General features: G+C 42.4%; 1 protein-coding gene across 6 annotated transcripts in view; it reads left to right on the top strand.

The window, feature by feature from the left end:
- Positions 1-27,423, top strand: part of TOX2 (TOX high mobility group box family member 2) — a 248,945-nt gene that overhangs the window by 14,199 nt on the left and 207,323 nt on the right. For 3 of the 6 annotated variants that reach the window (XR_014073143.1, XR_014073145.1, XM_081557016.1), the window contains exon 1: positions 21,693-21,797. Coding sequence is in view for 1 of the 6 variants with exons in the window: in XM_081557007.1 (XP_081413133.1) it covers positions 21,515-21,572 (58 nt within the window). In the remaining 5 variants the exon portion in view is untranslated. Of the gene's footprint in view, positions 1-21,514; positions 21,573-21,692; positions 21,847-26,969; positions 27,025-27,423 lie in introns of those variants that run through there. The other 3 variants (XM_081557013.1, XM_081557017.1, XM_081557007.1) reach the window with 2 other exon arrangements.

The raw sequence follows: 27,423 nt of genomic DNA on the forward strand, positions 1-27,423 counted from the left end.
GGACTTGTACCTGAGTTCAGAGAGAAGCCCCAGGCACCCTCATGGCCCCAAAACACTCTAGGAAACCCTCTCACACACCTTAACAGGTAGGTCAGGTGAGATCCATAGATGTGTGATGGGGTTTTGGATAAAGAGGGAAGCCTACAGTTAGCCACTTGGGGAGTGGGGACAGATGCATTGGGCAGGGTTGTTGGTCACACCCTGGGGGATTTCTCTCAAACTGGAAAAATGTTTGATTGGTAGGGAGCCAAAAATTGACAGATCAATTCTGATTGCTCAGACAACAGAAATTCTTCATTTTGTCATGTAAATAAGATAACACTTATTCTGGTCATTTATTTCAAATGTGAGTTCTGGTTTGCTAGTGCAGAGCTGTCAGGGAGAGACAACATTGTATACCAGGTCATGAAGGCTCAAAGAGCTAGACGGGATTGCAGGAAGGGCTGGATCAAGAGGATGTCCTGAGAGAACTGTATCGTTGACTCTGCACATCTCCAGGAATTCACTTTCTAAGCCTGTTTGTTCTTTTGTAGACAGAAGTATTGGATTAGAATTTCAGGGGTTCCAAACTGTCAGAGGCATTTTTATGGAAGCATTTTTCCGTATATCAGCCCAGACTTGCTGAAGTAGAATCTAATCCTTCTGGTGCTGGCATTCTGCATTGCTGGGTTTTATGATTATGTAGCTTCTCTTGGGTTTAGGTGGAAAAAGTAACCAGATTGTATACAGGCTTTCTTTGGGTTCCTGGACCCAATTCCAACATGTGTAGGAGAGTCACCCCTCACTTCCAACAAGCAATTTTTGGACACCAGCAGAGTGTCCAAGAATTCAACTCAGTCCTGACACTATCTAGCCAGAGATTGCATCAGATTCCACAGCTTAAGGGTCCAGTCCTATAAGACTGCCCCTCCCACCTCCAGCTTACCAATTGCAAGTCCAGGTTGTGATCTGTGCTTGTGACTGGATATAAATCAGAGATTCCCACGACCCTTGGGTGTGATCCATTTGCTAGAGCAGCTCACAGAACACAGAGCAAACATTTTCCTTACTAGATTACTGGTTTGTTATAAAAGGATGCAACTCAGGAACAGCCAGATGGAAGAGATGCACAGGGCAAGGTGTGGGGAAATGGCCACAGAGCTCCTGTGCTCTCTCCACATGCACTGTCCCCAAATCTCCACGTGTTCACTAACCCACAGGCTCTCTGAGCCCTATCTTTTTGGTTCTTTATGGCAGCTTCCTTGTATAGGCAAAATAAATTAAATGACTGGCTCTGGCTGTTGGTCTCTATCTCCAGTCCCTCTGAGCTCCCTGGAGGTTGGGAGGTGGAACCGATCACATGGCTGGCTCCAGGGGCAACCAGTCCAGGATTCTTAGATGCTTTCCAGAAATACTTCATTAACATAAAAAACCAGACACCTTTATCACTCTCAGTACTTAGGAAATTCCAAGGCTTTGAGGAGCTATGAGTTAGGAACTGTCAACAAAGACCAAATATGGGTGAGAAGCATATTTTGGTCATCTGAATGACCAAGTATGTATTTTTTCTTATAAATCACAGGTCTTTAATGAGCTTTGCTTTTCTCTTAAATGGGAGACAGTGGAAGGTTTTGAGTGAGGAATGATGTGATTTGACTTAGGGTACTACAAAAGGTTCCTTCTGGCTGCTATATTGAGGATAATCTGGAAGATGGTAAATGTGGAGACAGGGCAAACAGGCTGTCACAATGGTCCAGGTAAGGAATGACAGTGGCTTGAACCAGGAAGTTTGTGCAGAGATGAAACACTATAAAACAGTCAGTGTAAAACACTGACCAGCTTAAACTGCTTTGCCTCCTTGAGTATCAATAGGTTGTTGATTAATCAAGCCTTGAGTTATTTTATAGAGACAGCACTGTGCATGTGCAAGAAAGAAATCTATGTCTCCACAATGACTCCAGAACCAAGAAACTTCAGTCTATGGAACTCAAAAAATAGAAATGTTGCCACAGGACCCCTTAAAAAGTGAGAAATCCGTCAATAAGGAAAACCTGACTACCAGCAGCTAGAGTAGCTTGTATGGACAGGTTTGAGACTAGCCAATCAGCTTCCAAGTTTGAAATTTTCCTAACATCTTAAATTTTACCCCAATCCTGGCTTGAGGAGTCAGATTTTAGAGCCTTGCCTTCTGTCTTCTTGCCAGTTAACCTTGCAAATGAAGTACTTTCTTTTCTTAAAAGCCAGTGCCAAAGTATTGGTTTCTGTGTGTGTCAGGCAGCTAGCCCTTTGCTCTGTAACAGAGGTGGTGATGAGGGATTGAATCTTGAATCTGTTTTAAAGGTTAATGTCCCCAGATCTCATGTCTATAAAAGAAAGATGTCAGGACATCAAGGTCTTAGGTCTGAGCAATGGGAGGGGTAGAGTTATCTCTTCCTGAGATAGAGGAACAGCTTTGGGACACAGAGGGGCAGTTGAAATCAGGAGCTTGGTTTTGAATGTGGTGCACTTGAAGCATCAGTTAGATACCCAAGTAGAGATGGTGGTGGTGGTGGGGATTGTTGAATATCCAACTGGAATTCAGGGGTGAGTTCTAGGCTGGAGGTGTAAGCATGAAACTCTTAGGTGTACATGAACCTTTTTAAGGCTTTTGAAAATAATTGTCAAATTCCTTTTCAGAAAGTTTCATAAATTCACACTCTCTCAAGAAGATATGGAAATTCCCCAAGACTAGGTGTTACCTTAAAAAAATCCATACCAATTTGATAAGTGAAAGATGGCGTCTAATGTGTAATATGGATTTCCAGTGAGATGAACTTCTTGATGTTTTTTGGTCATTTCTCTTTCATCTCCTATGAACTGCATGGTCTTGTCCTTTTGTCCATTTAAAAAATGAGAAGGATGTGTCCTTTTCATATTGATTTAGAAGAAATCTTAGATATTATGTTTTTTTATGTGACAATTTTCTGAATTTTAATTTTGTAGTGCTTCCTGATATATAAAAGATTGACATTTTAATATAGTCAAGTATATCAATCTTTTCCTTTTTGAGTCGTAGCTTTTGCTTTTTTTCTCCTTTTGCTTAGAAAACCATTTGTCTCCTAATATAAGAAAATATTAATCTGTATTTTATTCTAGTTTTTTATGGTTTAATTAAAATAATAATTCTCTGGTTCATGAAATTTATTTTGACATGTGGTGCGAGGCTTTGAATTTTTTCCTGGCCCCAAATTGTTAATGAGTTGTTCTTGCATCATTTATTGAGCATTCCACAACATTTCTCATTAATTTAAATGCCACTTTAATCGATACTAAATTCTTGCATAGAGTAGGGCCTGTTTGTAGCTTTTAATTTTTTCATAATGATGTCTATTCTTCTATACTGTTTTAATTATTATAATTTTATAACCCATTTAATATCTGGTAGATAAAATCCATTATTTATTTATATTTTTGAAGAAGTTCTTTATTATTCAGCCTCTTTTATTTTTCTATTCAAACTTTAGACTAACATTTTTAAGTTCCAGAAAGTTTCCAGCCAAGTTTTAATTGCAGTTCCATTAAGCTTATGTATTACTTTGAGCAGAATCAATAGATTTGTAATATTACCTTCCTATCCTTGAATCTGGTGTGCTCCCTAATCATGAATAGATCTTCTTTTATGTCCTTGATGCAATTTCATTGTTCTTTTAAATACTAATGCATATATCTTAGTGGCTTCCCTGCTGGCTCAGTGGTAAAGAATCCACCTGCCAATTCAGGAGACACAGGTTTGATCCCTGGGTTGGAGAGATGCCCTGGAGTAGGAAATGGCTACCCACTCCAGTACCCTTGCCTGGGAAATCCCATGGACAGAGGAGCCTGGTGGGCTATGCTCCATGGAGTCTCAGAGTCAGACACTACTTAGCTTCCAAACAATAGCAACATATATCTTAATAATTTTATTCCTAGGTAAAAAAAAACAAACCTCAAAAATCACTTCCCATTCCCCCTCCCCAGTCTAATCTATCTTCTATCACAGTAGTTCTCAACCAAGAGTGATTTTGTTCCTCAAGGGACAGTTGGCAATGTCCGGAAATATTTTTAGTTGTCACGACGGGGAACAGCTTCTAGTGGGGAGAGGCCAGGGATGCTGGTAAACATCCTACAGTGTCCTGGACAGTCCCCACTGTAAAGAATTATCTGACCCCAAGTGTCAGTAGTGCTGTGGTGGAGAAATCCTGATCTGTCTATAATGTGCGTAGAGTCTTTTCCCAATGGGGTTTTCCTACTGGGCTAATGGAATTTCCATCAGTACCAGATGTGAATCTACATAGAGTGTCAAAAGGGGTCCCCTGTCCTCTGGGTATCTACTCTGTGTCCTGAGTTGAGCAGTCCCCCCCCATGAGAGGCTGCACCCCTGGCCTGCATGGTGGCCAAGAGCACTGAGGTGTGTGGTCTTCAACCGTGACTCAGATTGCCATGGGTGTATTGGAGAGACCATGTGTTCTAAAACAGGCCAATCGGCCAGTCTTTGGAGGGAGACCAAAGAAGGCTTGCAAGGCACCCCATGGTTCCTTTTTTCTGGCCGTGCCGCGGGGCACAGGATCTTAATTCCCTGACCAGGGTGGAAACCATGCCCCCTGCATTGGAAGCCCGGAGTCCTAATCACCGCACCTTTGGGGAAGTCCCCTGTGATTCCTTTTAAATAAACTTCAAGAACTGATAAAAGTCACCATTGGTAACAAATCAGGGAAGTGGTTGCTGGGGGTGGTAGGGCGACAAGGGAACTTTCTGGGGATTATTTCTGGCACACTGGGTCTGGTTCTCAGATGAAGAGTGTTTCCTCCACTCTTTCCCTTTTTATTCCTTAAAATGTACCCCCATAGCTGAGGCCCCTGTCCTCCACCATTTCATTTCCTTTCTTTCTCCCCAGAGGCAACCAGCATCCCAAAGTTGGGAGGAATCTTTCACATTCAAATTTTTGTATTTTCCAAACAGCATAGTTTTTAGTGTGTTTTTAAACATTAAAGAACCACACTGTGTATATCATCCTGCATTTTCTTTTTCACTTAATATTTTTATATTTACTTATTTCATTTTAACTGCTACATAATATTCTACTGCATGTGTACACTTCTATTCATCCAGTCTCCTATTATTAGACATTTCGGTGGTTTCCAGTTGTTCTTCAGGACAATGCTTCAGTGAACATCCTTACTTGTGCCTGTATATTTATTTTGTAGTCCATCTGAATATTATTTTTCAGTTGGCCCTCTTGAGTTCTCTAGAAAGACAATATTATCATGGACTAAAAATGAAACTTATCTTTCTCCCCTATAGTTATGATTCATATCTGGTCCTTTTATATTGCTTAGCAATTTCAGAACAATAATGAATAGCACTGGGAACGGTAGCCATCCTTGTTTAGTTCTCGGCATTAATGAGATAATTAATTCAGTTTCACTGTTTAGGATGACTTGAGCTTTTGGTTTGAGATAGATATTTTTTGTCATGTTGAGTATCATCTCTTTTTATCTGAGTTTATTAGGGATTAATATCATGAATAATTGCATTTAATAAGCTAATTTCAATATTATGATTTGCTGTTTCTAGTTTGAATTATTGTACAATAGTAATAAACTTCTAATATTGAAACAACCTTGCCATTTTTTTGATGTACTAGTCTTCTAATTTATTGTAAGATTACCTTTATTTTGTATAGTATTTTTGCATATGCAACATATTAAGTGTGATTAGCCTGCTATTTTCTTGGCTGTCGTTTAAGTTGTGGTTACTGAGTTTTTTTCCTAAACATGTGTTATTGAAGTATAATTTACATACAGTAAAATGCACAGTTCTGAAGTGTACAACTTAATGAATTTTGACAAATATACACACCCCAGTAACCATCACTCAGATCAAGACACAGAGTATTCTTATGGCCCCAGAAAGTTCTGCTGTCGCTCCTGTAGGCATTCTTCCATTCCTTCCCCCAGCAAACACTTCTCTGACTTTTATCACCAGACATTAGTTTTGTTCATCCTTGAACTTCATATAAATGGGGTCATAGTTTATACGCTGTGTCCGGCTGCTTTCATTCAACATAATGTTTTTTCAGATTCATCCAAAACATCATGTCAGTAGTTTTGCAAGCTTTGGAAACTATTTTGGAACTAATAAGACTTTCATGTTTTTTCATACACCGAAAGGATTTATGTTACAGGGAAATTATTTGTGCTGTGGAAGGTTGAAGTAATGCACCCATGAAATCAGCTGAGGTTGGAAAGCATTTTTGAAGGCAATTCTTTGACAACTTTATGTTTTTTCCTTTGTTATTGGTCTATTGAGGTAGTCTAATTTTTCTGATAGTCTAACATTTTGGTATAGTTTCCCAGAAAATAATCCATTTCACTGAGGTTTTGAGAGTATTAGCATATAATTATGCACTGAGTCCTCTAACAGTTTTAAATCATTAGTCTCCCTTTTTGCATTTGTAATATTTATTTTTGCTGCCTCTTAATGGAAACAAGGCTACTTCATGAACCAGTTCTAATATTTATCTACTAATTCTACTGCTTTTCTGACTATTGAGATTATTAATCAATGAAGCTTGCTTTAACTATATTTTCCAGATTACTTTCAGTTATTTTAAATTTTATAAAAAGCCAAATCACTTCAATGAATGTTTATTTTACCTACTTTTATGCTTTTCAGATTAACCATAAAGACATTTAAAGTTATGAATTTGCCTGTGAATCAGCTTTGTCTCATTCCATAAGATTTTCTATGTGATTTTCTCTTTTTGTTGTTTTTAAATATTCTGTTTGCAGTTTTGATTTTTCCTCTTTAACGCAAACATTATCCAGGAAAACACTTGAAAATACCTAAGTGATTGAGTTTTTTGGTTTGTGTGCTAGGGAAGAAATATTTATTATTTTGAATTCCTCATTGCCATCTAGGGAGAAGGATGGTTTGGGTTTTTTGGTTTGTGTGCTAGGGAAGAAATATTTGTTATTATTTTGAATACTTTATTGCCTTCAAGGGAGGAGGATGGTTCCTGTCTCTTCAGAGTTCTTTGCCTAGTAGAGAGATAAAGAAAAGAGATCTTAGCAAAAGATAAGAAAACTAGAGAAACCGACTAAGAGGTCCAGTGTCCAAATAACAGGAGTTCAAGAATGAGAAAACACAGAAAATGAAAGAGAAGGCATCATAAAAGAAATAATTCAAGAAAAACTGCTAGAATTGAAGGATGTGGAATTGTAAATTGACAAGATCCCTCAGATGCTCAATAAAATAGACCTACGTCTTTGAAAAGTTAGCTTTTTCAAGGACGGTGCAGCTGAAGTTTCTGGTTGATATGGAAGATAAGTGATTTCATGTCATTGGTTTCATGTTGAGAAATAGATATTATGAAAGAATTTTGTAGATTAGAATGAAGCTCAGAGAGGTTAAATGAACAGTCCAAGTTCATAGAATTTGCAGGTAGCAGAGCTGGGATTTAAAGAGTTTTCTGATACTCTTGGTCTGTCTCTTGCAGTCAGCTCAAGGTCACAACGTGATTGAAGAAGGTCACAAGATGGCTGAAGAAAGAGACAGCCTAAAAAACAGGACAGAAAAGGTCTTGTGCTAGTCAAGCCTGGCCTGCCTTTAGTGACATTTCATTGAAGTTCAACAAGCAATTTCTTCTTACCTATCATTTACTAGATGACATTATGTGGCCATCCCTCTTGGCAAAGGAAACTAAAAAATATAACGTTTTAATTTGGTACATAGTTCCTCTGAAACCCAAGTTCTGATAGAAGGAAAGAAGGAGATTTGAGTAGGCAACCAGGAGTCCCTGGAAGCCAGAGCAGAAGCAGCCATGTGTCCCTTCCTTTGGGTACCTAGAAGTTCCTTACACGGATGAATGAGGGCTTTTTCCTCCTTGACTTTGGATGATGTGAAATATTTTCATGGACTGGAATTAAATTTTCAATATATTTCATGTGTTTAATATTTAAATACCACAGGTTGTCTGGCTTTTTCCTGTGCTCATGACAAGATTATTATGATGGTCCTAAATGCTGTTAGGATTTAATCTCAGTTCTGCTAATAACACAAAGTGATAGCATTTAATGTTCTAAATACCCTGAAAATGGTTACTAGTAATTTTCTAGCTTTTCTTTCTGTTCTGTCTTCCCCTGGACTATTTCCTCTTTCCCCTTCCCCCACTTCCCATTCTCCTCCTCCACCAATTCAACTGCTATCACCTCTTCCTGAAACTTCAGCTCGTAGAATGTCAGGTTGGAATACCCAACATTTTTCCCTAATACTCACAGACAAAGAATGATCTGGCCGTAAAAAATGACCACAAAGCTTCACATCTAAAGCATGGTTATTGGGCAGTGATGGGAAACTAACTTTAGCAGTAAGTGTTAAAGTTGGGTATAGTATGTTCATCTGAAAAAAATGATATCTATCAAAATTCTCAGTTTATAAACAATTCTAAAACAGTAGGAACAAAAAAAGTGACAGATACATATTTTTCTGATCTCCACAGCTAATGCTCAATCCATCTTCTTCCAAAATAGCTTATAACAACTACAAGTTATGTAATGCAAGCATGAATGTAACATATCATTTGGTTCCCCCAATACCTTTGTGATGAGGGGAGTAACTCACATTTATCCAGGACCTGACATTTTCTAACATGCTTAGATTGCCTCATTTGATGCTTATATTCCCAGGGCTCACTCCCTTGCAATTCAAGCTCCAATAAAATTCAAGCTACTTTCAGTTTGAACACAATGTCCTGTTCTTCCTAAGCCTTGTAGTTCATCTTGTACATGCCTGTTTCTCCTTCAGAACCCAGTTCAGACACAAGAAAGGCCTTGGTTCCATTGCAGGAAGAGAGAGATGAGTGTAGACACCAAGGTCCCTGAAAGGATCCCAGCTAAAGGACAAAACACAGCCTCAAATATGTCACAGACACAGTATTATCTGCTGGCCTGGGCTTTTCCAAACTCCCTTGCTTCAGGGAAGAAAAGAAAGTCCTCCTCTAGCCAAATGCATTTCCTTTGCATATTTTCAGGTTGGGAGTGGAGACACATTAAATTGATCATTGCCCATCTTTATCAGTCAATCCTCCATTTGTGGCAGATGTCAAATCATTTATCTTGTGGTGCAAGAGGCTCATGGGGGTGATGGTGGCTGAGTGCTGTCTCAATGGGGAATGTCCCAAGGCTCCAGAGTCTGGACAGTCTGAGGCTCTCTTGCTGGACTACGGTTTTGGGAAAGATTCAGTGTGCTTGGCTGGACCTGAAACTTTCTGCAATTAAGTCTGGTTGAGTGGAAGGGAAACTTGGGTGACTTTCAAGCTTTGGAGACCCCAAACACAAGATGTATATATAGGACCTGTTTCTGGAACCTCTTCTGCATATGCCCTGGGTTGTCCCCTCTGTCAGGCCAGGAAATTGTTGGCATATATGGGCCACGTGTACTCCCTCTCTCACACCTACACAGTCTAGTCTGATGCCTGCAGCACGGAGGGCCATAGCAGATGTCGGTGAAATTGAAACCACAGTCAGACTCCCCCCTCTTTTCATTGCCTCCTGCCCCAGTTACCAAGCCATTGCCCCATAGCCTGTCACGTGACTGCCTACAAAAACAGATAAAGAATCCCAGGTGACTTTGTGGGTTGAAGAGGTTTCAAAGATCTTTAAAAGCTCAAGCAAAACTTTTACCCTGTGTTGATGGGATAAAGCATTCTGTCAGCAAGCCTGGGCTTGCTTAGGACTGGGGGCAGGGGAGGAGGGAGGGCAACGTTGTCACTTTAATTGCATTGGCATAAATATTTGATATTCAATAAATTAGATCTGGAGCAAGGAAAACATTCTTGCAAATGGATTTTTTACCTGGAGCCCAGCCCCATTAGCGGAGGAGTGGAGGGCAGCCTGCCCCAGGGTCGGTAATTAACTCAAGTGGAGCAGAACTAAGCATTTTTGACAGCCTTCCTGGTCTGGAATTAACTGTCATCTCGGAGGGAGAAAGAAACTGCACTGTCACATTACAGTTTACAAGAGGCTCAGAGTGCTGCCAACCAACTGAGTTTGGTGTGTCTCTCCCTCACGGCCTGAAATGCTTTTTTATCATTAAAGACAAGCTTAAAAGCAACTAATGATGTATTTTATATCCATGTACCTGAATCACAGATTTCACCCAAAAAGAAGACATTAGTATGGTAATTCAATTTTTTTTTAAACCTTTTGTCAGTTGTAATGAAACAAGATACACCAGATGCTGTCCTAAGTCACAACACTGTGATATTTGAAGATAGTACAAACTGGATTTTTTTCTCCTGTCTGTATCAGGATTTGCCTATAATGAGCAATAGCTTAGCCACTGTCTCTCTATGCTGTCTCCCCCAGCCCCCACCCAGTGTAGATGAAAATAGCAGTTGCTTCTTAGAAAAGGCAAAACCATTGGAGCCTGAAGCTCCTCCTAGAAGTCACTGCTTGTCTTCCTGTTCAGTGGAAACTGGTATAGTGGAAATTGGTGTTGTGCTGGGCCTTGACTTGCCAGTGTTGTGTGCAAGCACTTTTTTTTTTAATAAGGCTGGGGAACTTTTAGCCAGACTGAATGTGCAGGTGTGTGTAAGCAGTGCACTGTGATGGGTAGCTGGCTTCAGAGAGGAGAGGCTGAGAGAAGTGTGTGTGTGTGTGTACATTTGTGTTCGTCGGAAGTGGTGAGTTGTGTTGAGTACGCACAGATCATACATATCTGCTCAGGTTTTCTGCCTGCTTCAAAGCAGTGTAACCACAAATCACCATCCTTATCACTGAACCCAACACTGTTGCCCTTCTGTCCTACATTCACTGGGAGCCTGGACCTCTTCATCATTCCTCTTTCTGCCATCGTATTTACTCTCTGCTTCCATCTGGCCTCATTCCTTGCAGAGTTAGATTTGATAATGGGATCATGTCCCTCCCCTGCTTGAAAATCTCTCCAACTTTCTTCTTAATGCCCCAGCAGGGGTTCTCAACCTTGACTTCTCATTAAAAGCTGAGGGACCCAGACAGGCTGGACCAGAGTCTGCAAAGTTGGAGAGTAGGCAGTTAGGATGCTCTATTGGGCTGACAGCCACTGGCTTACAGCATCAAGCCCTGCAATCTTAACCTAATATCTTAGCCTCTCTTATTAGTTTCTAGCAGATTTTTTGGTTGTTGTTGAGTCTTCAGTGTGTTCCACATATATGATTATGCCATCTGCAAGAAGATACCATTTTACTTTTTCTTTTCCAATTTGGATACCTTTCCCCCCATATATTTACTTATTGTTTTCATTTTTTAAAACTGAATTATAGTTAATTTACAATGTTGTGTTAATTTCTGCTGTACAGCAAAGTCACTCAATTATACATATATATACATTCTTTTTAGATTATTTTCCATTATGGTTTATCCCAAGATATTGAATATAGTTCCCTGTGCTATACAGTAGGATATTGTTGTTTATCCATTCTATATGTAATCATTTGCATCTACTAACCCCAAACTCCCAGTCCATCTCTCTTCCATTGCCTTCCTTTTGGCAACTACAAGTCTGTTCTCTATGTTGGTGAGTCTGTTTCATAGATAGGTTTGTTTGTGCCATATTTTAGATTCCATATAAATGATATTATATGGTATTTGTCTTTCTCACTTCACTTAGTATGATAATCTCTAGTTGCATCTATGTTGCTGCAAATGGCATTATTTCTTTCTTTTTCATGGCTTAGTAATCAATTTGGATATCTTTTATTTCTTTTTCTTTCCTAATTGCTCTGGCTAGGACTTCTAGTACAGGCATGCCTCAGAGATGTTGTAGGGTTGGTTCCAGACCCACTGTAATAAAGTGAATATTGCAATAAAAGTCATACAAACTTTTCGGTTCCCAGTGCATATAAAAGTTATATTTACACTATACTGTAATCTATTAAGTGTGCATTATGTCTAAAAAGACATTGTATGCCTTAATTAAAAAATAGTGCTAAAAAATTCTAACCATCATCTGAGCCTTCAGTGACCTGTAATGTTTTTGCAATGGTAAGAACAAAGATCACTGATCACAGATCACCATAAAAAATACAATACTAATGAAAAAGTTGTGAGAATTGCCAAAATGTGACACAGAGACATGAAGTAAGCAAATGCTATTGGAAAAACTTTGCTGATACCCTTGCTTAATGCAAGGTTGCCACAAACCTTTAATTTGTAAAAATTGTAACATATTCAAAGCACAATAAAGTGAAGCACAAAATAAACAAGTTATGCTTATATTATGTTAAACAGAAGTGGGTATTCTTGTCTTTTTCCTGATTTTAAGAGGAAAAGTTTTCAGCTTCTCATCATTGACTGATTTTAGCTTTCTTCCCCTTTGTCATCTGCACCTCTGGGATTCCCATAATGCACATGTATTTTTTTCTTGATGGTGTAATAAAAGTCATGCAGGTGTTCATTCTTTCTTATTCTTTTTCCTTTTTGTTTCACTGATTAGCTAATTTCAAATGATGTGTCTTTGAGTTCACTGATTCTTTCTTCTGCTTGACTGAGTCTGCTGTTGAAGCTCTCTGTCAAATTCCTTGGTTCAGTCATTGTATTTATCAATTCTAGAATTTGTTTTAATGGTTTGTATTTGTCAAATGCCTCATTTTTCTCATGTATTGCTTTCCTGATTTTGTTTAGTTGTGTATCTGTGGTCTCTTGTAGCTCACCGAACTTCTTTAAAGTCATAATTTATAAACTTCTTGTCAGGAAATTCCTAGATCTCTATTTTCAGCTCCAGTCAGCCACTGGAGCTTTATGTTGTTCCATTGGTGGTGTTTTGTTTTCTTGATTCTTCCTTTATCTTAAAGTCTTGTGTTGCCATCTTTACATTTGAAGAAGCAGTTCCCTCTTCCAGTCTTTACTGACTGTTGCAGGAGAGAAAGACCTTCACCAGTCAGCCCAGCTAGAGATTTTGGGGACCTCTTAAGCTTTTTCTAGGATACGTCTGTCCTACTTTTTTTGTTCTCTTTTTTAGTGGAGAAGTCTCAAGATACTTTTGCCTTTTCTCAATCCTGCAAAGTCAGGATGGGTGCTAAGAGCTTCCCATTTATTTTTCCCAGGGCAATGCCCTGAAGTGTTCAAGGTTGTATTCTTCCTATCAATCCTGCAGAGTTGAGCTGCAGCCAGTAGCTGTGTGCTGTCCATGGGGATGTGTGTATGCCATTTTCACAGGCCTGTGTGTGCCATTTGGGGGAGTGTGTGCACACTGTCTTTGGAGACTTGCGTATCTTGTTGCAGGCACATGTTGGAGTGCTGCAGGTATGCACGGGTCAGTTGGGGGTAGCTGGAGGTGAGGCATCCTGTGGGGCTCATGGGTAGACCTCTTAGTAGAGTCTGCAAGCCAGTCAGTGGCATCTGTTGCTAGTTTTTGAGATCCTTGCAGCAGTTGCTTGGAGCTCCTGTCCATTTGCTCTTCTCCTGTCTTCCTCCAGAATATTCAGCCATGTTGATCCTCTCAGTGATATGAGTGGGGTGAAGGAGAAGGGGAAGCGTACAACATCCTGCAAGGCTGAGAAACTGTACACTCATTCTGCTTTTACCAGTTTCTCCCGTGGGAGAAATTGTTGGGTAAGGGGGTCTTTCTTGGCACTAAGTTGTGCCACTTTGGGGGAAAGGTAACATGGGTAAAGTGAAACTGTACTTCTTACCCTTTTCAAGGCATCTTTTCTTGGATTTTCGTTTTTGTTTGCCTAACAGGGTGCTAGAACCTCTCCAGTGGACTCCCGGTTTCCACTGAAGTACTCACATCTGTGGATGGCTGTCAAAATCAATGTTTCTGTGGAGTATGAGGATTGGAATCACCCATTTCACCACCTTGCTGACATCTCTTCAAGCTTCTGCTTTAATTCTGAAATGTGGCTTCCTTTGGTTCCTTAAATATATTTAAAAGAGTTGATTTTAAGGCTTTGTCTAGTATGTCTAACATCTGTGTTTTCTCAGGGGGCACTTTCTATTGACTTTTGGGAGAGGGTGCTGCTCTGGGTCTTAGTTGCAGCATGCAGGAATCTAGTTCCCTGACCAGGGATCGAACCTGAGCCCCCTGCATTGGGAGCCTGGAGTCTTAACCACTGGACACTAGAGAAGTCCCTATTGACTCTTTTCTTTTCCTGTGTATTGATCATATTTTTTTGTTTCTCTGCATGCCTCATTTTTTTATTGTTGTAGATTGGGCATTCTAAATAACATAATGTGACAGTCCTGGACATTGGAGTCTCCTTTCTTCCTAGGATTTGTTGTTTTTGCTGTTTGTTATTATTGTTGTGTTTATTTGCTTAAGGCCTTCCTGCATAAATTACATTAAGTCTGTACTTTTTGATATTTCTGGCCACTGACATCTCCTCTCAGCTTAGTAATCAGTACTGATTGGACAGAGATTCCCTTAAATGCCTGGAACCAATGTCTCCCAGGCTTTGCCAAGGGGCTCTGTATGTATGTTGGAGTACACTTTCAGTACTCAGCCTAGCCAACTACAACTCTGGCTTAGTCTTCACTTCCTGCTTGCAGGGACCTTCAAGGTTAGCAAAGGTGATATCTCAGGGCTTTCTAATATCTTTCCTGATCACACACACAGCTCTAAGCCAGTGTGTGGCTTTCTTTTCCACTCTTTAAGGAATTTTTCTCCAGCTAAACTTGTTTGTCTAAACTGTTATCTCTTCCTCTGAGCGCCACAGAATTGATGCTTTTGAACTGTGGTGTTGGAGAAGACTCTTGAGAGTCCCTTGGACTGCAAGGAGATCCAATCAATCCATCCTAAAAGAGATCAATCCTGGGTATTCATTGGAAGGTCTGATGTTGAAGCTGAAGCTCCAATACTTTGGCCACCTCATGCAAAGGGTTGACTCATTGGAAAAGACCCTAATGCTGGGTAGGATTGGGGGCGGGAGGAGAAGGGGACGACAGAGGATGAGATGATTGGATGGCATCACCGACTCGATGAACATGGGTTTGGGTAGACTCCGGGAGTTGGTGATGGACAGAGAGGCCTGGCGTGCTGCAATTCATGGGGTCGCAGAGAGTCGGACACCACTGAGCGACTGAACTGAACTGAACTGAACTATCTCTTCCTCAGGCAGCTACAATGTTAAATAATTGCTGCTTATTGCTTTTAACAAAAGCCACACCCCCACCCCCAGGGTTGAAAAGACTTTGCATTGGGTGAGCTCTGAACCAGGTCAGATAAAGAGGAGCCTTAGGAGTAGCGTTTTCCAGAGAACTGCCCCACAGGTCAAATAATGATGATTTTCTGAGAATGGAACTTTGAAAACCTCCAACCTTGTTCTGACTATGCCAGTGGCTGCTGGGCTGTTCGTTTTCCCTGTGATTATGGGCTGTTACTTTTCAAGGCTATTGTGGGCTGAAGAGCAGGAAACCCTACTGGGGCAAGTTAAAATGGCACAAAGCTCACTGTTCTTATCAAGATTGTTTTTCTTGGAAAAAAAAAAAAAAAACACCTCCCAGGTTGAAGCAAGCTTTTGGTTAATTTCTAGAGTGCTGAAGTAGTTGATTCTGACAATTTTTGCCAGTGTTCTATTGCTTTTGCAGAAGAAAGGGTTTTTGGAGATTCTTACTATGCCACTTTTTTGATGAGTCGCACCTATGAAGATACACTTAGTATTTTCTTGTGCTATCTCTTATAAAATTCTTATGTAACTGTTAATAGTCTTCTTCGAAATACCACCATGGATAGGTTGTAGTTGAATAAAGTTGAGTTTATTGATTCAGTGCAACAAGAGAGGCCATACATCCTGGGGAATGAATGGTGAGGCACCTCCTAAGAGGTGTTACAAAGCACTGATAGAATTTGGGGTCATGTCAGGTGATTTTGAGATGATTTCAAGGCAACAAAGCTTTTCTCTGAATTGCCTGCTTATGGGAAGTGGAGGTAATTCTATGACTGGATATTTTAATAAATACTATTTATAAAATGGGAGGAATGAAGGGAGATTAAAACTGTTACTGGTAAGGAAGCTGCAGTCACCCTCATCAGATCTGATGGGGAATGTGGTAGGCTAAATAATGGCTGCCAAAGACAGCAGATCCTCATCCCTGGAACCTGGAATTCCTTATGTGGAAAAATTCTTGATATGAAAAAACTGATTCAGTTAAGGACCTTGAGTTGGTTGTGTGTGCTTAGTTGCGTCCAACTCTTTGTGGCCTCACAAACTGTAGCTCACCAGGCTCCTCTGCCCACCAGGCTCCTCCTCTGTCCATGGAATTTTCCAAGCAAGAATACCGGAGTAGGTTGCCATTTCCTACTCCAGGGGATCTTTCCCACCCAGAGATCAAACCCTTGTCTCTTGCATCTCCTGCACTGGCAGGTAGATTCTTTATCACTAGTGCCACCTGGAGTTTTGCCTACCGTGGCTCAGACGGTAAAGAATCTGCCTACAATGTGGGAGACCCGTTTTGATCCCTGGGTCAGGAAGACTCCCTGGAGAAATGAATGACTATCCATTCCAGTATTCTTGCCTGGAGAATCCCATGGACAGAGAAGCCTGGCAGGGTGCAGTCCATGGGGTTGCAAAGCGTTGGACACGACTGAGCAACTAACACTAGTACCACCAGGGAAGCCCATTGAGATGGGGCCCTAAATATAATCACAAACATCTGTGTAATAGGCAAAGGTTCACACACACCCTCCATTGGTCTGTCTGTCTGTCTCTGCATCTGTCCCAGCCTCTACCCACCCCCCACCACCCTCATGAGAGGGTGATGTGGAGATAGAGCTGAGGGGGATCTGAAGATGCTGGCATTGAAGATCGAAGTGATGCGGCCACAAGCCAAGGAATGCTGGCAGCCATCAGAAGTGGGATTCTCTCCTAGCACCTCCAGAGGGAGCACAGCACTGCCTACGCCTTGATGTTGGTCCAGTGAGACTGATTTCCACCTCCTGGCCTCAAGAACTGCAAGAGTATAAATTCTTGTTGTTTTAAGCCATCTGTTGTGGTGATCTATTATAGTAGCTTTAGAAAATGAACATAGAGGATGTTTGGATACTGTCCTTTGGATGCTGTCCTTTTGCCAAAGTGCATTAGTTGCAGGTTGAATTGTGTTCCCCACAGATTTATATGTTAAAGTTCTAACTCCAGTATTTCAAAATATAACCATATTTAGAGACTGCATGATTGCAGGTGTAATTAGTTAAGATGGGGTCAGAAGAGTGAGCCCCTAATCTAATATGACAGGTGTCCTCATAGAAAGGGAAGATTTGGACAGAGAGAGCAAATACAGGGAGAGCACCTTGTAAAGATTAGAGTTATGCTGACACAAGTGAAGGAACTATGCTGCCACAAGTCTCCAGGAACTAGGAGATGGGCCTGGAACAGATCCTTGTCTTGCACCTCCAGAGTCAGCACGGCCCTGCAGGTGCCGTGATCACAGTCTTCCAGCCTCCAGAGCTGTGAGACAATAACTTTCTGTTATTTAATCTGCCCAGTTTGTGGCCCTTCTTGTGGCATCCCCAGGAAATGAATACAGTTCAGATATGATTACGGAGTGGTCTTGCTTTCTCATCTTGCTTGATCATGGTCACAGTGGCCTTGTCTGATGTAGGTGTTTTGTGAAATTCTTCATGTTCAACAGGAAAAGACCAGGACTCACTTCAAGCAGCAGGCCACCTCTCCAGATGCCTTCTTTTCCTTTTTTAACCATAAAGTCTTAACTCATCTGATAAACGTTCACTTGATTTTGTCTTAAAGGGTTTTAACTAATTCTTTTTTTTTAAATTGGGATATGGTTGTTTTACAAAGTTGTGTTGATTTCTGCTGTACAGTGAAGTGAATCAGCCATATATGTATGCATATATCCCAACCCTCTTGCACCTCTCTCCCACTGCACCCCATTCCCACACATCTAGGTCACTGCAGAGCATCATTTTAAAAAAACATTTAAAGGGTGAGATGGGGTGGGAGGGGGTTAAAGAGAGAGGGGACACATGTATACTTATAGCTGACTCATTTTGACGTATGGCAGAGGCCAATGCAATGTTGTGAAGCAATTTTCCTTCAATTAAAAATAAATAAGTTTTGGGAAAAATATTTACCTCTTCTATGCACTTGGCATTTATTTTGGAGTAGGGGATGGGGCCAGAGGTGTGTGGTCTCAAGTAGAGGCCACGAGGGTAGAAGTGATTTGAGATGTAGTTTGAAGGCTGAACTTGCTGGGGTCTGTATAGATCTAGTCGTCTACAACGCTGGCTTCCACCGATCTCTTCAAGCTGGTTTGTATGTAGAAATAACCTCAAAACAATCCTTCAGAGCATTTAGGGGGTCATTTGTTTCTCTTCTTCCTTGTTATTCTTGATGGAAGGAAAGGATACAACATGTCTTTTGTTTGAACATGCCATGGCTGTGAGCGCCTTCTCAAGACAGTCATTAATTCGGAGGGTAAATTCATCAGCAGAAAACCCTCCCCGAGCCCCCACGTGCCCCGGGCATCTTCTCCATCTATTTGGATAAGTGCAGCTCAGGATCAATTATGGATGAGGCTCTATGGGAAATGAGTAAGTGGGCTGTTGCCGACTTTGAAAAATTAATGGGAGCTGATTAATACAAGAGTACACTCCCTCTTCCTCGACTCAGGGAGGCTCAGGTCTCTGTGGAAGCCCCGGGGGGGGGGGGCGGTAGCCCCTCGAGTCTGTGTGAGGTCAGGTTTGGTTCACCAAATTGTGCTTCGAAATTATCTACCCCCTTGACAGATGAGGATACTGAGGTCCATTAAAGATAAGCAATTTGCCCAAATAGCAAAGAAGGAAAGACAATAGTCAATTCTTTTAAAAATAGGATTTTATTTTGGCTATGCTGTACAGCTTGTAGGATCTTACTTCCTCAACCAGGGATTGAACCCGGGCCATGACAATGAAAGCCCAGAATCCTAACCATCAGGCAACCATGGAATGTCCTTCCTTTTTAAGGCTGAATAATATTCCATTGCATGTATTGCATATTGTTTATTCATTCATCCACTGACAGACATTTGGTCTGTTTTCCCTATTTGGCTATTATGAGTAATGCTGCTGTGACCATGGATGCACAAAGATCTCTTTGAGACCCTGCTTTCAATTCTTGTGTGTATAGACCCAGAAGTAGAATTGCTGACCAAATAGTAATTTCATGTTTACTTTTCTTAAGGAGCCACCATATTGTTTTCCACAATGGCTGTACTGTTTTACATTCCCACATGCAATTACATAAGGGTACCAATTCCTCCACATCCAGGCCAACACTTGTTGTTTTTACTTGGAGGTTTTTTTTTTAAATGATAGCTGTCCTAATGGCGATTAAATAATTTTTAAATATAAACTATATTTTCTCAACAAAAATTGGTAAGAAGAGAGTCACTGTTTTATATTTTGCAATTTTTTTCAATGTCTGAGTTAATAGGCAGCTAGATTCTCAGATCTGCTTCTGTATTTCATCTGTTGTCCCATCACATGCCACTCAGCCTCTGGAAAACTCCACGGTCTGCTCATGAGAGGAGAGGGAGAAAGGCAAGTGACATGGTCGTGTTATTAGCAAAATAGTTTTGACTTTGCAGACCTCAGCTTTAAGTATCAACTCAAGGTGAATCTTGTTTTTATCTTTTCTTCCTTCTGTGTGCTCCCCAACATCATTTTGAAGCAAATCAATAACCATCAATTGTTACCGGTATTGTATTAGTTGCTTTCCGCATTGCCTTCTCAGTCCTTACTTCAAATCTGCTCTATTAGCATGTATGAGTATGGCTGTTTATTTCAGGGAACCAGGCGTCTGGGATGTTAGGAAAATTTCCCAGGTTCATGTCTCTGGAAGCCGATGACACCCAGGATGGTGCCCAGGTCAGATCTCCACTACACAGTCTCCTAAATTTGACTTCAGACCATGAGAGCTATTGGGGCAGTGTCCTGATTGCTTCTTTTTTCCACTGGGAATTTGGGGGAAGGCACTGGCTTTCTTCCCTGCCTTCATCTCTGACATGTGGGTGCTTTTTCAGTAGATCTTTAAGAAGTCCTCTTGTACCTCGTACCTTGTTAGACAGAGGGCTGAGTTGGCTGTTGCCGTGTGAAGCAATTCTGAGTAATTTCTTTGTGAATGAGCTGAGAAAGCATTTGCACTCCCCATTCTGAGGCCCAGCTCTGGAAGAGGAGGAAAAACAGCAGAAGAACCTAGGCTGGTGGGGTTTGGTATGGTCTGCTCCAAGGGATCTTCTCTGGGTCAGGAAGACCCCCTGGAGTAGGAAATGGCAACCCACTCCAGTATTCTTGCCAGGAAAATCCCATGGACAGAGGAGCCTGGTGGCTACAGTCCATAAGGTCACAAATAGTCAGACACGACAGAGCTCACACATGGCCTCACCGTGGCAGCTCCAGTTGCAGCCAAGAACACCTCCACTCACTACAGAATCATGACATCCAGAGATGATGAGTCTCCAAGGTCATATAATCCTGACTGCTTCCAGGAAATCATCTCTGACATACCTTATTCAAAGGCTGCCAGGCCTCTGCTTGTACACCTGTCATGACAGGGAACTCACTGCCTACCTCAGTAAACAGCCAGCTCATGGATGGCACTCTTATTGTTAGTTAGAAAGTTCTGCTCACATTGAGTGACCTGCCAGGAACAACTCGATTTATGCTGTGATGGGAAGAACCAGATGGGGAGTTGAGATTCCTGGGCATGAGATTAGGGTAACTGTCTGTAAACCATCCCCTTCAGGATTTTGATTTCTTTGTTGTTAAGATTGCTGCTCTTTGGTTTCTTTTCCCACTAATGTTCTTTTTTTAAAAAAAGGTTTATTTTATTTTTTGGCTGTGATGGGTCTTTGTTGCTGCACACAGGCTTTCTCTAGTTGTGGAGAGCGAGGGTTATTCTTTGATGTGGTTCACGGGCTTCTCATTGCAGTGACTTCTCGATGCAGAGCACAGGCTCTAGGCATGCGGGCTTCAGTAGTCGCAGCATTTGAGCTCAGTAGTTGCAGCTCACATGCTCTAGGGCACTGGCTCCATAGTTGTGGCACATGGGCTCTGTGGCACGTGGGATCGTCACAGACCAGGGAACGAACCAGTGTCTCCTGCATTGCAAGGTGGAGTCTTAACCACTGGGTCACCAGGGCAGGCCAAACATTCTTATCTATTTCTTACTTGGTTTCCTTTCCTCCAAGAGCCACCTTTGAGCACTTCAAGAACTGAGGTCCTCTTTGAGTGTAGGCATTGCCATTTGTCTTGGTGCACGAGCTCGGCTACTCATCCAGCCATCACCTCCTGAGACATCCCCATCTGCCCCAGCCCTCTCTGAGGAAATGCACCCCAACACAGACCTCCAGGAGTTCCCGAAGCAGTCCTGAATTCCACAGATCCTGCTGCAGCCCAAACACCCATAGCTGCTTCACCCACCTTCTGTGACAATCCCCAGCCCCTACACCAACATAAGCTGTCCTCTGACTTTACAAAGATTTTGCAATTGCACAGCCATGAAAATTTCCTGGCCTTTGACAATATCCCATTGATTTTCAAATAGGTGGACCTTCCAGCAGGAAGAAGAGGGAAAAAATGAAGTGGAAGAAATCCCCAAATAGGTAATTGGAGCTCAAGTTGCTTCTTCGGTTTGGAAAGGGTGTGGATGTGGGTAATCCTGCCCTGGTCTGAGAGTCATTCCGGGCTGGCAGGCTGGACAGCCCATCTCCATGGTAACTGTTGTTATTGGTAACTGAATGAGCATCTCCAACAACAGCCACTGGAGCTACTGATGGTTTTCCCTTCTAGATGAAAGTAAAAGGAGCCAGGGTCTTTGCTGATTGATTGTAAGTGCTGGCTCTTTGCCCCCATTTTGGGATCATCAGTTGATATTGGGTAAGGTGAAGCCACTCTTTAATTATCTCTCTAGCCTCTGTGGCCTCAGAGGTGCGACAAGCTGACTTAACATGTATTTTCCGGCTTCTCTATGAGAAGCTTAGAAACCTGCTCAAGAGCATCTAGCTAGCAAGGTCCAGAACTTGAAACCTAACCTGTCTGATTCTGAAAGCCATGATTGTGACTGCATGGCTGTTGCACCTCTATCCTTTAACACTGAGGTCACACGTCAACTTTGTCAGACTTCCCTTGTGACACCATTGGTTTGTTTAACTCTTTGTGAGAACAGGTAGCATCTCATGGTGATTCACGGGCCACCATGAGGGTTCTTCTAGATGCTGTGTCACTTGGTTATCCTGCAATGGAATCAGTGGGACCTCAAGATGCTATCTTCCTAGAATGTAGGGAAGCAGAGGGTTGCTGAATTCACATGTGCGGGAAGCACAGTGAGGCCCATCAGTGCTAAACATTAGAGTTTGGAACAGAGAAAGGTTTATTACAGATTCATACGAGGAGATGGGTGACTTATCACCTAAGAACCCCAGAGTTACTGAAAGCTTTCAGCAAGTCCCTTTAAAAGCAAAAGGTAAGGGATGGGCATGGTTGGTTGTTGCAGACTTCTTGGTGCCAGATCCTTTGTTTTTGAGGTCTGGTCATGGTTAAGTAATGATGTTGCCATAAATCTCTACCAGATGAATGTTATTCTCTGTCCTGACAAGAAAGGACAAAATCCCAAGGCACAGCTTTCACCCTCCAAGGTCCGAGTCCTGGCTAAGAGGTGGCAGATCTCAGTTGGCAGCTCCTTCAGGGCCAGGTTACACACCCTGCCCAGCTGTCTTCCCTGAGAGAGCCAGGCATCCAACCCAACTGGCCCTCAGTCTCCTCAGGCAGCCCAAATAGGAAGACCAGGTCTCACAGATTGCAGTCATACAGATAGCCACTGCTATTAGGTTGCAGAGACGGGGATGGGGGAGAGGGTCACCCCTCCTCATGGCCTGGGCCAAGACTAGTGGAGGGCCTTAGTGAGGGCTCTGGAGCCCTGCAGGATGTGGTCCCCAGCCTGCTCCCTGGGCCTTCCGGCTCACCTGCTGGCTTAAGGCTGGGTAAGCTGGAGGGCCGCTAGGAGAAGGCCCGAATCTGCCTCTTGCCTCACTCTCTACCTGACGACCGCCACGACACCCACCCTTGCCTCAGTCACTTCCCCAGTGGACCCTCACCAGTGGGCAGGGCCCACTGCAGTGCTGACCAATAGCTGAGCAGAACAACTAACAGTCACTCACTGATGGCCGGCTGCTTGTGGGTGGGGCCTACTGAGGCACCGAGCAATGGCTGAGGGGGACCTGTTGCCTAGAAACAGCGCTGGAGTAATGAGGTACAGCAATGGCTGCCTGCTAAGGGCTGTGCTCCTCCCGCTCTGGTGTAGGGGCGCTTGCTCACCCAAGCTGTCTGCTCTCCCCATCATACTCCCTCTTCTTCCCTGAAGGTGATGTACAATGAGGCAGAAATGAGATTCGGAGCACAGTTATAGAGGACCTTTGGGCGCCGCATTCAGTTTTATCATCTTCCTCTCTCTGAGTTCTATTGTTTTACAAAACACCTCAGGCCCACTTCCATGGTTTCTCTTCCTAGATGAACTTTAGAATCACTTTTGCCAGGACTTGGAACTAATCCCATTGAGATTTAGAGTAGAGATGTACAATGCTCATAATTGGTAAAGGCCCCGTCATATGGAAGTGAGGAAGAACTCAGAGTTTGGCATCTGGCCATCTGTGTTCAAATTCTAGTATCCCTTCTTAAGGACCCTCATCTTTCTTGATCTCTCAGTGGCCTCTGACAGAACTGACCACTCTCTCCATCTTGAAAATTGCTCTGCCGTGACTTCTCTGACCCCACCTTTCTCTGGTTTTCCTCTTGTGTCTGGCTGTTCCTTCACGGTTCCCTTTACTCTTCCTCCTCTACTTGACCTCTACAAGTTGCAGGGGTTCAAGGCTTGGTCCAAGGTGACATCATCCACTATGGCCACGGCTTCAGTTCTTACCTTTCATTCTTTTTTATGGCTGAGTCACATTCCATTGTGTATATGCACACCATGTCTTTATCCGTTCGTCTGCTGATGAACATTTAGGTGGTTTCCATGTCTTGGCTATTGTAAATGGTGCTGCTGTGAACATTGGGGTGAGTGTATCTTTTCAAATTAGTTTTCTCCAGACATATACCCAGAAGTGGGACTGCTGGATCATATGGCAACTCTAGTTTTAGTATTTTAAAGAATCTCCATACTGTTTTCCATAGTGGCTGCACCAATTTAAGATGCTTTGATCATCATGAGACCACCATGCTGTGCAGAAGCCCAAACCATTCAGAGTCCACATAACAGGGCTTTTGTTGACAGTCACAGAAGAGCCCAGCCTTTGGTCATTCCAGCCTAGGAGCCAGTGAGTGAGGAAGTTTCTAGATGGTTCTAGATCCCCTCACCTTCAGCCACTGAATCACCCTTAGCCATTCGTGTCTTCCTAGCTGAGGTCCCAGACATTGAAGAACAGAGACAAGCCATCCTTGTGGTTCCGTATTTGAATTTCTGATGCACAGAAAACATAAGAATAATAAAATGGCAGTTGTCTAGGCAGGTTTATTATACAGCAGTAGAAAACTGGACCAGCATTCAGATCTTACAGACTTTAAGGCCTGCAGGTCTTTACCTCCAACTGACACTCCATACATCTTCTCATCTCAGAGTCTGGAATGTTCTTTCAGCTTTCTCCCCACCTGCTCAGCTGGCCACCACTGACTTATCTTTCAGTCTCAGTTCCAGCATCACTTTTTCTGGACACCGTTTCCAACCACACAGAGCAGGTCAGGCCCACCATGGGCTTCTATCATATGACAAACATCTTAGTGACCTTGGGATCTTTTTTATTAATTCTTCTGCCCTGGACTGTGAGCTCCATGAAGGCAGGGCCCATTCCTGGATCTCCAACTCTTGGTAGACTTCCTGGCATACAGTAGGCTTGCAGTGAGTAATGGATGAATGGGAGAATGGATAAAGCTAGTGTTATCATTGGTATTGTTTGGTGGAATTATTTGAGAAGTACAAGAGCTTCTGCTATTGGTTCCAAATTACAAGAGCTTTCTTGATGACATTGTTTACTGTGACCAGGGAGCAGACAGGAAGGAAAGGTCTTGGGCTGTGTGGGTTTCAGGTATGATGGCTTCAGGTAGGAGGAGGGTCTTAGGGCAGGGCAGGGTGGGGTGGTCAGGGAGGATGCATACCCCATGTGTGGCCTCTGTACAGGGGCCTTTGGACCTGACTGTCTAAACTCAGCCATGCTGAGTGGAGGAAAAGCCCATGCCTGACTTGAGGGAGAACTTCGATAGGCTTCACTCACCCTTTCTATGTCCCATTTTTATCCAGGTGTTGCACAAGAGCCCAAAAAAAGCCAGTTTTGGCTTTATGGATCTGTAGTAAAGACAGTCTAGAGACCAGGCAAAGTGGCTCATAAATGACTCTATGATCCAGGCAAAGTCAGTAGGGAGGGTTGCAGTTTGTAATTAAAAAAGAATTAACCAATTATATCCTCAATGCATTCAGTTCCTAATCCCCTTTGAAAAGGATCTTTAGGCATCTAATTGACATATTTTAAGAGACATATTGGCTAGTTAGACATCAATTGACATCCTTATTAAATATCAATTAACACATTCCCTGACTTGATATTTAATTAGCTTGCTGTAGCTATTCTTTTAAAAGTCAATTAAATGCTTGGAATATTCTTACAAGTTGACTCCACTGATAGTGATTATGTATGAATTCCTGTCATAAGTGGTTTTTAGTTAATTGCAGGGCAAGATGATTCTGAATATAGATTATCAAGCCTTTCAATAAGAATTTAAAAATCAATCATTAGGTATCTAATGAACCCTCTTCTCATTGCTGTTTGTGAATAAAAGGCACCTCCGGCTCTGGGACTGTGGGCTCTTGTGCTTTCATTTGATTGTGGAAACACTGGGTCAAACAGTCCACACCCCTGCCTCTGGGTAAAGCCATTCTTTATTTTCTGTTTTTTTAAATTGTGATAAAATACACACAGCATGAAATTTACCACCTTAACCATTTTAAGTGTACAGTTCAAAAGTGTTAAGTACGTTCACACTGTTGGGCAACCAAGCTTCAGAACTCTTTTCATCCTGCAAAACTGAAACTACTTATTAAACAACAATTCCCCACTGCCCCCTCCTCCCAACTGTAGCAAGCACCATCCTATTCTGTCTCTGAATTTGACTACTTTAGGTACCTCATGTAAAGGTTTTGTCTTTACATGACAAAGACATACAACGTTTGTCTTTTATGGCTGGTTTATTTCACTTAGCATAATGTTCTCGAGGTTTGTCCATGTGTAGCAAGGAATTCCATTCCTTTTTAAGGCTGAGTAATATTCATATATGGGCTTCCCATGCTGGCGGCTTGGTCTGGGGAGACCAAGGACAGACCCAGGGGTATTTGGTGGAGGAAAGGGACACCTGTGAAGGCCGGCTTCTGGGTATTTGGAGACTCTCTCTAGGCTGGGGGCGAGGAGTATGGAGAAGTTTTCTCCCATGTGGTAAGAACACTGGAGCCTCCAAGAGTGAAGTGATTTGCCCAGGTTCTCTTTAGTAGCATGCACGCTCAGATGTTCAGTCGTGTCCGACTCTTGCAACCTCATAGACTGTAGTTGGCCAGGCTCCCTCCAGTTGGGGACCAACTCTGATGGCACTAGTGGTAAAGATCCCGCTTGCCGATACAAGGGATGTAAGAGACATGGATTCAGTTCCTGGGTCAGAAAGATCCCCTGGAGGAGAAAATGACAATCCACTCCATTATTCTTGCCTGGGGAATCCCATAGACAGGAACCTGGTGGGCTACCGTCCATAGGGTTGCAAAGAGTCAGACACGACTGAAGTGACTAGCACACACACACACAGTAACTGAACAGCAACGACAAAGCAGCTAGAAGATCATTTGGCCACTTGGGAAGGGAGTTGGGCTAAGGAATATTTCAGGTTTCCAAGCAGTTCATGCCCACAGTCTTTGCATTGACTGTTTTTTTCTGCCTGAAAGGCCTCACATGTGCCTTCTCATCCTTCAGGTGTTAGCTTTAATGTCACCTCTTCAGAGAAGTCTTCCTTGATTACTCATTCAAGGTAGGCTGCTTCTTCTCCTATCCTGCCATTCTCTGTTTCAGAGACCTATTTGATGCCTTCGTAGCATTTGTCACAATTTGTAATTATTTAGTTTGTTTACTTAATTAATGTCTGTGTCCCCAGGTAGAGACAAAGTTGTATTGCTTACTGTCTGTATCCCCAGTGCCTGGGACATAGTAGGTCCTCAGTAAGCATTTCGTGGGTGGATGGATGGATGGATGGATGGGTGAATGAATAGGTAGATGGGTGGGTAGGTGTGTAGATGGGTGGGTAGACATTACTTCCCAGGGTTTCAGAGTCAAGCTTCTCCTCTGTGTGTTCAGGAAATACATGTACGTGTATTCTCTTCAGAGAGCTTATCTGTGTGTTTCATCTTCAATTTCCGTGGACAAGAATTTT

The sequence above is a fragment of the Giraffa tippelskirchi genome, chromosome 13, assembly GCF_054371585.1.
Source record: "Giraffa tippelskirchi isolate mGirTip1 chromosome 13, T2T-mGirTip1v1.2.pri, whole genome shotgun sequence".
Classification (NCBI taxonomy): domain Eukaryota; kingdom Metazoa; phylum Chordata; class Mammalia; order Artiodactyla; family Giraffidae; genus Giraffa; species Giraffa tippelskirchi.